This window comes from Mustela nivalis (genome assembly GCF_964662115.1).
Source record: "Mustela nivalis genome assembly, chromosome: 1".
Lineage (NCBI taxonomy): Eukaryota > Metazoa > Chordata > Mammalia > Carnivora > Mustelidae > Mustela > Mustela nivalis.
The window spans coordinates 162,172,093-162,183,502 of NC_139020.1; the positions used below are offsets into that span (position 1 = coordinate 162,172,093).

Below are 11,410 nucleotides of genomic sequence, written 5' to 3' on the forward strand. Positions count from 1 at the left end.
TATTGGCTTCTATAGTGTCTGCACCAATTTACATTCCCAATAATGAGTGTACGAGGGTCCCAGTTTCTCCACATTCTCTCCAACACTTGTTATTTCTTGTCTTTTTTTTATGATAGTCATTCTAACAGGTGTGGGATGATATCCCATTGTGGTTTTTTATTGCATTTCCCTGATGATGAGGAATGTTGAACATTTTTTCATATTCACAAAAATCCTCTTTACCTTAGAAGAGGCTTTATAGCTCTGCTTCCAATTATAATCTACATGGGTTTTAAGGGATGTGTGATCAATGTAAACATACCATTAAAAAAAACAATTTTATTTATTTATTTATTTGAGAGAGAATCAGAGAGAGAGCATGAGCAGGGAGGAGAGGGAGAAGCAGGCTCCCCGCTGAGCAGGGAGCCTGATGCAGGGATCAATTCCAGGACTCCAGGATCATGACCTGAGCCAAAGGCAGATGCTTAATCGACTGAGCCACCCAGGTGCCCCTAAAATAATGTTTTTAAAACTGAGCTGCTTAGATATTTTTTTAAAAGATTTTATTTATTTGACAGAGTGAGATCACAAGTAGATAGTCAGGAAGAGAGAGAGGGAAGCAGTCTCCTTGCTGAGCAGAGAGCCTGATGCAGGACTTGATCCCAGGACTTTGAGATCATGACCTGAGCCGAAGGCAGAGGCTTAACCCACTGAGCCACCCAGGCACCCTGCTCAGATATTTTTAATTGCTACCTAATAGTTCATCAAATTAGTCTACATTGTTGTTAAACACGTCCTCAGTTGTTGGCTGACTGCATTATTTCACTATTAAGAATGAAGAGGCTGTAAGTATCTTTTTGTTTGTCTTAACCAGCATTGATCTGTACTAAAGTAGCTTCTCTCCCTCTTTTAAACCTCCCTCCACCCCCGCCTGGCATTACTTTCAGGAGTGAGATCACTTGGTCAAAGGGATGATCATTTTTATATTTCTTGATGGGTCTTGCTGGGAGACCCATCTTAATAAGGGCCTTTCGTGTCATGACAAATCTCCCTGGTGGAGGTTGCAAGTGGCCGGCAAGAATGCTGCTCCAGGATGAGGTGTGACCATGAGGTTTCAGTCTCCTGTGTAAACCTTCCTTGGTGGCAGGCACTTAAGCTTAATCGTGTGTGGTGGCCCCCACTCTGCTTCCTGTCAGATCACTTCTCTCTCTAGCTCAGCCCTTCTCTCCTCCTCATCTGCTTAGAGAGCTCAAGCATCTGTCCAGAGCATGCTTTATGTACTGAACAACAGAAAGCACACTGTCTTCATTTTCCTAGTCCCATCTCCACTTCCTCATTGCACTGAACAAGGGCTCATTCTCCTGCCTGTCCTAGCCGACAGCTGGGCTTGCTCACAGACTGCAGGCATGCGGTTACATCTGCACTGCTTTCTGTCTTTACCAAAGCATTTCTGATTAAAACTATAGGGAGCCAGAAACTAGAGATAATAGCAAAGAAACCCAGGACCAAATGACCTGAGAGAGCTAAGTTTGATTTTGTTTTTAAGTATACAGTTATATGTACTTTTAAAAAAGTATTTTTTTATTTGAGAGAGAAAGAATATGCACAAGCTGTGGGGTGGGATTGGGCAGTGGGAGAGGGAGAAGCAGGCTCTCCACTGAGCAGGGAACTTGACTTGGGGCTCAATCCCAGGACCCTGGGATCATGATCTGAGCCAAAGGCAGATGCTTACTCAACTGAGCCACCCAGACATCCCCAGCTGTATGCATTTCTAAAAAGTATATTCTTGGGTCAGTGTCAGTAATGGAAGGGAAGGATGCCCTTTTCTTCTAAACCTATACCCAATGTCACCCCTCAGCTTCCTTCTAACTCCCATGTACTTGCTTTTCCCAAGGCCTGTTCACAATTTCCCTACTTTTCACCCCTGTTCTGCATCCCTGGCAGTTTGCTGTGTCTGTGCTTGCTTGCTTGCTTTCTTTCTTTCTTTCTTTCTTTCTTTCTTTCTTTCTTTCTTTCTTTCTTTCTTCAACAGGCAGAGATCACAAGTAGGCAGAGGCAGACGGGGGTGGGGGATGGGGGAGAAGCAGGCTCTCCACGGAGCAGAGAGCCTATGTGGGGCTCGATCCCAGGACTCTGGGATCATGACCTGAGCTGAAGGCAGAGGCTTTAACCCACTGAGCCACCAGGCACCCATCTGTGCTTTTTAAGTACCCTTCCAGGTGCACCAAAGACTGGGAGTCCCTCTTCACTGTAGGTAGAAATCAGGGTACTGTGGGTGCGGCCCCTCTCCTTGGCTAATGCCTACAGCAGCTGGGCTGCTCACACTCCCACTGCACTGCCAGCGCCTGGGAGGAGCACCCTAGAATACAGATGCGCCCTCTGCTTACAGTCCTTCAGCGGTGTCCCGTCACCTGCAGGATGAAGTCCGGGATCATTGTCTCACAGCTGGCCCGGTTCTGCCCCTCCTGCTCCACACTAACCCACAGAATGCTCTGCTTGCTTCTTGCTCCCCAAACTTGCCAGTTTAGAGCCTCCACCTCGAGCAAGCGTTGTACCCACCACCTGGAATGTTCTCCTTTCCTTGTTCGCTAGTCTAACCTGTTTCTGGGTCAGTTTCTGTCATTTCCATTATGCAACCTTCTTCACGCACTCCAAATAATTTCCTTTTTCTATTTAACATTCACTGAGCACTTAACTGTGCTAGGCATTGTGCCAACTCTGTACAAGCATCGTCTCACTTAATTCCCACAATCTGGGGAGGTGGGGACTAGGGCCCTTGAGATCATCACAGAGATCAAGTTCCAAGCTCAAGGTCACATTGCCTGAGCTCTTAGCTGCCCAGCCACACTGCCTTCTCTGGACTTCCATTCTGCCTTGCAGAAAGCACTCTGACTTGTCATTGTAGCTTTGTGTGTGTGTGTTTCTCCTCTTGGATCTGTCCTCTGGGACAGAGCAGCCAGACAGAAAATGGAATGAAGGTGGCACTGGGCCTGTGGTCATCTATATGCTTTATAAACTTCTCACACAATCTTTTTATTCCTTTGTGGGAGGTGATTCTTGAAACTTCGCTTATGGCCATCTGCATGGGTCCATTAGGCTATTCATGGGACTTTAATGCCACAAATATTTTTCAGCTTCTGGTATATAGCAGCACTGTATTTAGTAATATAGACATTATAAAAGGGAGAGAAGACATGACCTCTGCCATCCAGTTGCAGAGATGAGATTTACCACATGGGATATAACTGGTGACTGAAGACAATACATTTGAATACTTGATCATATAACACATGCAAATTCTTCAGTAGGACATAAAAGACGTTTTGGCATCTGATTCGAGACCACTTTTCCAACTTTATCTGCTACTTTCCTGGAGACCCCAGGCATACTGATATGGTTTGCAGTTCTCTGAACCTACCATGCTTCAAGTGCCTCTGCTCCCTTGTACATCCCATTCCTTTTGCCTAGAATGACAACTTCTGCTCATCTTTTATAACCATCTTCAACGTTGCTTCTGTTAGACCTTTTTCTTTGTACATTTTTCTATAGTGTGACCTTTATCATATTGTCTATAAGTCAGTTTTGTAAGTCTGATGTGTCTGTTAAACATTGAGCTGCTTGAGGGCAAGGCCTGTGTCTCAGTGATGGAAAAATGAATGACAGAATTAAAATTGGATACATACAAAGGAGGGTAGGATGATGTTCCAACATGGCTGGTGGTCAGGAATCACACCTGACTGCAAAGATAGAGATCCAAACAAAGGGGCTCATTCTCTCCTGTGAAACAACTTTAGAGGTAGGTAGCCAAGTGCTGGTGCAAGGGTGCTGCTGTGTCATCAGGAGCCCAGGCTCTGCTGCTCTGCTCAGCCACCTTCATGCGTGGCTTCCCTCTCCAAGCTAACTTCCTGGCTCTAAATGGCTGCTAGAGCTACAGCCACCTCATCCATTCCAACTGAGAGGAAAGAGAATGTCTGTGAGAAAAGAACAAAGTTCTGTCTGTGAAGGTAGCCTCCTTTAAAAACATGGCTCAGGGCCACACCTAGCAGCTCCACTTTCATCCCATAGGCCAGGATTTAGTCACATAAGCACCTCTAGCTGAATTTGAAGAGATATGTATATGGTGGTAAACACGGGTCTGGGCACCTGGGTGGTGCAGTTGGTTAAGTGTCCAACTCTTGGTTTCAGCTCAGGTTTCAATCTCAGGGTCATGAGATCAAGCCCCGTGTCTGGCTCTGCCCAGTGTGGAGTCAGCTTGAGTTTCTCTCTCCCTTTCCCTCTGTCCCATTACCCCTACTGTCTGAAATAAATAAATCTTTAAAAAAATACAGGTAAATATGTTATAAATATAACAAATGTTTATGTTGATTGTATTTATTATAGCACTTACATAATTAAATGTAAATGTAAGTAAATACACGATAATTATTTAATTTAAAATGACATTTCTTTAAAAAAAAAATCAGCTTTTAGAGCCATAGTCTTTTCTCCAAAGAAGGTATAAATTGCTCCATAAACACATGAAAGGATGCTCACCGTTATTAGTCATTAAGGAAATGCAAATCAAAATCATGATGAGATACCACTTCACACCCTCTAGAATGGCTCTAGAATCAAAAAGACCTATAATAACAAGTGTTCACAAGGACATGGAGGAATTAGAAGCCGCCTACATTGCTGGGGGGACTATAAAATGGTATAGCTGCTTTGGAAACCAATCTGACAAGTCCCTCAAAAAATTAAGCACTGAGTTACCACACGACCCAGCTATTCCACTCCTAGTGTACAGCCAAAAGAATCGTGGTGAGGATGTCTGTCCACACAAAAACTTGTACAGGAATGCTCACAGTATTACTATTCATAATAGCCCCAAAGTGGAAGCAACCAAATTGTCCATCAAATAATGAATGGATCAACAAATTGTGGCATATCCACATAATGGGATATTATTCTGCTATAAAAATGAATGATGTAACTGACACATGCTCAACCTGGATGAACCTCGGAAATATGCTGAGTGAAAGAAGCCAGTCACAAAAGACAACATAGTGTATGATTTCATGTATATGGAATGACCAGAACAGGCAAATCTATAGAGACAGAAACTAGATTAGTGGGTGCCTAGGAGTGATGAGGAATGTGGAGTGACTGCTAATGAATTTCTTTTGGGGGTGATGAAAATGTTCTAAAATTAGATAGTGGTGTCCGTTGCAAAACTTTGAATATACTAAAAACCATTGTACACTTTATAAAAGGGGCGCATTGTGTGAATGATATGTGTGAATTATATCTCAATAAAACTGCTTTAGAAAGCTTTTATCTGTTTGGAAGATATATCTTCATAATTAACCTCAAAAGAAATGAACTGGTAGGGGGTGGGATGGGGAGGATTTCCTCAGACCAGTTAACATTTCAAGGACTGTATTTGTCTTCTCTTCATTGGAGTCCGGCCTTTAAAAAAAAAAAAAAAACAACTGCCCTTCTTGGTCAGGGTCAGATCCCTCTGGCTAGTCGCCCAGATGACTGAGATTCTGAGTGGTTTCTTTGTTCTACAGACTTATCGTTTTAAAAATGAAGTATTTTTCTGAGACTCCAAAGCTGAGGAAAAGAGATGCTAGGGGGTCAGCAAATAGACATAGGAAGCCACTTATCTGGAAACCAGGATGTCCGAAGGGCTTGCTCTGTGGAACTCTTGTTCCTTGGAGATTTTGTTGCTGATAGATGGGCAGAGGCAGCTGAAGGGCTGTGAGGAAAAACTGTTTGGAAAGCTGTGCTGGCAGTCTGCACACAGGCAACTCCTGCCTGACCAGGAGTTCTGTATTGTCCTCAGGGAAATGGGAGAGAGAATAATCTTATCCTGGGTGGTCGCACCAGATCGTGCCTATGAACCTACTCTGCAAATGGGAGTGGTGCACCCCAGGGGTGAACTTGGAGTGGCTCCAGAGGACGCTGTTAAAAGGTGAAAGAATGAGGATTGTCTGACGGGAGAAGAGCACCATGGACATGGTGGGGAGTGGTTGTCAGGAGGGAAGGTAGAATTGACAGTGATAAGGCTGTGGAAATAAGGATTGTCAGAAAGCTGGCCAGCAGTCCTACCTCGGCTCTAAAGGCTGACACTGTAAGACCCTCTAGTACATTCCTAGTTTGTCTTTGGGGCCATTTAAGTTAGACAGTAGGGACAACTGGCCTACACTGCATGGGAATGTCAGCAAAGGTGATTCCCTTAGGTCTGCCTTTCCTTCATGTTCTGGATTCTTTCTTTCCTTCCTTTTTTCTTTTTTTTAAGATTTTATTTATTTATTAATGTATTTATTTGAAAGAGCATGCACACGCACATGAGTGAGGGAGGAGGAGAGGCAGAGGGATAAGCAAACTCTGCTCTGAGAGTGGACCCTGACATAGATAGGGCTTAATCCCAGAACCCTGAGATCATGACCTGAGTTGAAACCAAGAGTCAGACGCTTAACTGACTGAGCGACCCAGACACCCCTGTGTTCTGGATTCTTGAGCACCTTTTGCAGAGTCTCATGTTCTCACAAAGCCCCTCAGGAACTAAAAGAAATAAATCATTTTTGTGTAATGCAAGACCAAGAAGTGACCTCACTTTTTTGTCAGTGTAGTGATCCATTAACTAAAGAATGTCCTTACAGGGCTCATTTTGATCAGATAAATGAAACTTTCAGATCTGATTACAAAACCCTTGAAGTCTATTTGTGGATTTTCCCAGCCATTTTTGTGCTTATTAAATTGTGCTTCATACTCCCTTTCTTCAACCAGTGGTCTATTTTTTATATATATTAAGAAGACAAGAACAAAACACAGTCTAGGAATATGGCAGGGTAAAAACCACCAGAATACCTAATGGTATTCAGCTGACTCAGACATGATTATGCTTTCTGCTAACCCACATATGTCTACTTGATGAGCACTCAGAGCCCTCGAGAAGTTCCATTAAAATGGGAAAATATTTATTATATAGTTCATTGATTTTAAGGTACGTGTTTTTTTCCATTTTAACATCTCTTAAATTGTGATATATCTTATAGTCAATGGCATCTTGATTTTTTTTTCTATCTTGTAAGTTGGAGAATCTTACAATCAATTACATCAAACCTTGATTTGATGAAATGTGGCAAATAAATATTAGTCATTGAATTGAGAGAATTTATATTCTCCTCATTCTTTCCCGTCTGCCTTTGGATGTACATGCTGAATAATCGCATGCCCATCCTTGCTTTGCCACCAGGAACTACCACATCACCGTCTTCCAGAGAGCCAATAAAACATCTTTTTTGTGTTTGCAGGTTTTAATTCATAGACCACAAGCAGATCTTCCACCCCCAGATCTCTGACTTTAAAAGGTACAGTGGAACCTTTCTCCTTTCCATTCTTGCAGCACCCCAGGGTTCCTCCTAGAGGTACTCAGTTTGTATGACTGTACCTGGAATCATTTCTGGAATCCGGTTATCTCCAAGGCTCTTCCCAAAGTAACCCACTAACGTGGGTTCATCTGATGTTGTCTCTGGGAAGAAAAAGGAGGAAGGACATCCCTTTGCCTTCCTGTGTGAGGAGGAGTCTTATTCTTCCTGGATAGGACCTGCTGGCTCAATGACCTATAAAGGCCATTTCATCCCTTCCATTCTGTCTGTCTCCACGTCTTCACCCTAGGTGAGAGCTGTCCCTTTTGTTTACCTCTCAAGGGGCTCTGACTTTCTATAGCTGCACGTCCATCTGGTCTGAGATGGACAGTATTACCTAGCAGGATGCACACTGTACCAACATGACTGACATCAAGAGCAACCGAGAATTGTACCAGCAATACACAGCCTCGGCTCCCAGGCTGCTGGCCCGCATCTCCAGACTGCTCATCAGTTGCCGGAACGCAGGCATTTCTGTACCTAAGGGCATCAGGAACATCTTTGAGTTCACTTGGGAAGAACTCACTGCGGACCCCATGTTGCCTACCCCATCCAACATCGTGGGCCTAGAGATCAGCATTGGACCCCCACCCGTGGTGCTCATGGAATTAACCCCCGCACAGGCCCCTGTCCAGAAGAAGCCACCACCACCACCACCACCAGTACCACCACAGCAATTGCTACCCACATCCACTGGGTCAGCAAGGTTCACCCAGTCTCCCACCCGTGGCCACCTAGCACACTCTAGCCAGGAGACCCTGCACAGATTCCAGCGGCAGTCCATCCACCTGCTGACAGAACTGCTCACCCTGAAGATGAAGGCCATGGTGGAGTCCGTGTCTGGTAAGGCTGGCTCACCAAATTCTTCTCCATTTTGTCTGAGCCCAGAAGGATCTGCCCAGACCAATGTGTGTGTGTCCACCACAGCCATCCCAGACAGGTATATAAGGATATGCTGGGGCTAGGTGGCAGCCATGGGTCTGCTGTAGGAATCCAACCCCTTCCCACAACGCCCTCAGGAGTCATCCTCCCACCCCTTTCTGTTCTCCAGTTTTCCATCCCATTTCCTCAACATTGCTGAATCCAGACTGGAAGGTAGGCTGTGGAGAACAGTGTGAGGCCAGAAGTACTGAAGAGTGAGTTGTAGAAATGATGCAGCGGTGGAAGAGAGGAAGCACCCAGGAGGAGGGGGTAAATTGAGAGGACTAATTAGTGGTTAGCAAGATCATCCATGGCAAGGGTATAACCCCAAGATCAAGGAGGGGAAATAAAGCCATACCAGTAACTGAGCCTTCTAGATGTTTCTAGAGGCTTCTAGATGTTATTTTACATACTAATGGCATCAGTGCCCTGGTCTGTGGGTAAGGAAGAAAGAAGGGTAAGCAGGGGAAGAGAGCAAAATACCACCTGACAGGTTTGGAGAGGTCAAGACCTTCCATTAGGAAGACCCTTATACTTGCTTACCCTAGGAGTAGATCTTCCATCTACCGTTATTTCCTTGGCCATTTACAGAGGTCCTTTCCTGGAAGCATTGGCCCCATGTGAGAGGAAAATGAGTTGCTTCAATGATTCTTTTAGTAGGTGCCAATCCCCTGGATATCACAAGGCGCTTTGTGGAGGCCAGCCAGCTCCTCCACCTCAATGCCAAGGAGATGGCTTTTGACTATCTGATCGGCACAATGGGAAGAAGTAGCCGGAGTGTTGGACAGATGGGGAAAGGTAGGTACCCAAGCTTCAGCCATTAGGTGGAAGTTCAAATAGTGCCAATAAGAATGCAAGTTAGAAAGGTCAGATCACCATTTTAAACATTTGACCTCTCCAGAAGTTGAGGTGGGTTCTTAAACAGAGAGATTCTAGAGCAACAGAGATTCTTAAATGCTGTAATTGAGTATGTAAAATGGTGCAGTTCCCCTGGAGAGCAGCTTGATGGTATCTGCAAGGCGGGAGATGATCTAGCATCTTATAGCCCAGCAATTTCTCTTCTAAGTCATCCCCTAGAGCTATGCTTTTCAAACTATCTGTGGTGAAGGACCAATCTGTAAAATTGCGAATCTCATGTGGATTGACCTTTTCAAAAATATGATGTCACAGTAATGTCAGATTACCACCAAGTTTTCTAAATGTTTACTCTTAATTTTTGAGCTCATCTGGTCATGGCCTGGTGTGGATTCACAGCAGTCCACTGGCCACTCTTGAGAGTCACATTTTGCACACGTACAAGTCATACCAAATGTTTATTGCAGAACTGCTTAGAATGGCAAGGAAAATAAAATTGGAAGCATTCTAAATGTCCCTCGACAGGAGAAATACTAATGATAGTCTGTTTAGACAATGGAACATAGTGAGCAGTAAAAACCAAGCACCTGTACAGCATGGGGACTGTAGACAATAATATTGTAATAACTTTACATGGTGAAAAGTGGTGACTATACTTACTGTGATGAACATTTTTAAATAAATATATTTTTAAAGTAATATTTACACCTGATGTGGGGCTCAAACTCATGACCCCAAGATTAAGAGTCACACACATCACCAATTAAGCTGGCAGGGTGCCCCCCTGGAGCATTTTGTAATGTACATAAATATCGAATCACTATATTGTACAGCTGAAACTAATAGTGTATGTGAACTGTACTTCAATTAAAAAGAAAATAATAAAAACCAAAACCAGAACTAAAACACAGAGATCAATATAGTTAAATCTCAACAAATAGTGTTAAGCAAGTAAAGCAAGTTTTAGAAAGATACATTTGGTATAATACTATTTAAATAAAAATTTAAAAATAAGTAACATTGCATATGAGTACATTATGCAAAGTGTAAGTATAAAAGCGTGAAGGGGATTGCTAGGCGCAAAGTTGGAGGAAGTGTGCTCTGGAGAGGGGTGAAGGGGAACAGGATCTGGAAGACACAGCCATTCGGTCCTGTCTAATGTAGCTCTTAGGTGTGATGTGTGCTGACAGCCCAAGCAGTTGGAGATATGCATGTAACTTCCGACTCACCCAAAACTCAACTACTAATAGCCTGCTGTTGACTGGAAGTCTTATTGATAACATCAACATGTTTGATTAACACAAACTTTGTATGTGTGTGTACCATACATTGTTTTCTTACAATAAAGTAAACTAGAGAATAGAGGATGTCATTAAAAAATACCTAAGGAATAGAGGGGTGCCTGGGTGGCTCAGTGGGTTAAAGCCTCTGCCTTCGGCTCAGGTCATGATCCCAGGGTCCTGGGATCGAGCCCTACATCGGGGGGTCTTTGCTCAGCAGGGAGCCTGCTTCCTCCTCTCTCTGCCTGCTTCTCTGCCTACTAGTGATCTCTGTCAAATAAATAAATAAAATCTTAAAAAAAAAAACCCTAAGGAATAGAAAATACATTTACAGTACTTAACCATTTTTATCAGAAAAAAATTTGAATATAAGTGAACCCACACAGTTCAAAACCCATGTTGTTCAAAGGTTCATTTTGAATGCCTAAAAATCATGCTCACTGTTAGGAGGTTTTGTGGGGAAGCAAAAAACATTTTATCTCATCACCATTCACCCTTACCTGTGAAGTCCCTTCCCACCTAGCATCTCTCCCTGTCCACTGGATGTTGTCAGGATTCCCTGGATGGTCAGAGGCGCAACATCTGATAATATACATGTGCAGTACAAATAAATGGCACAGTAAAATTGCCATCCTTGGGGGAAAAATGAGCTTCATGAGGTCAGTGGAAGTGATGTTGGGAAGCTGCTCAGCTCCCACGCAGAGCCTCTGATGCTGCCGCAGTGGAGCAGAACTAGTCAACTGCTGGAGACAGGAAGCTTGTCTGGGGCAGTGACCCCATGGAAAAAGGATGATTCGGTTATCAAAGGGTTAAAAATAAAAGCTGATAAAGGGGGGCACCTGGTGGCTCAGTCGGTTAAGGTTGAGGGTTGAGGCTTACCTTAACCTTCTGCCTTCAGCTCAGGGCATGATCTCAGGGTTTTGGAATCAAGCTGGAGTGTGGCTCCCTGCTCAGCAGGGA

At 43.8% G+C, this 11,410-nt stretch overlaps 1 protein-coding gene across 5 annotated transcripts in view; it reads left to right on the top strand.

Annotated features, from left to right (window-relative positions):
- The window catches only part of LOC309873060 (uncharacterized protein C3orf20), a 90,536-nt gene that overhangs the window by 1,605 nt on the left and 77,521 nt on the right, over window positions 1-11,410 (top strand). For 2 of the 5 annotated variants that reach the window (XM_082748011.1, XM_082748012.1), the window contains 3 exons: window positions 7,281-7,337; window positions 7,677-8,237; window positions 8,973-9,113. In XM_082748011.1, coding sequence (XP_082604137.1) covers window positions 7,757-8,237; window positions 8,973-9,113 — 622 coding nt within the window. In that variant the 5' untranslated portion in view covers window positions 7,281-7,337; window positions 7,677-7,756. Of the gene's footprint in view, window positions 1-7,280; window positions 8,238-8,972; window positions 9,114-11,410 lie in introns of all 5 variants that reach the window. The other 3 variants (XM_082748014.1, XM_082748010.1, XM_082748013.1) reach the window with 2 other exon arrangements.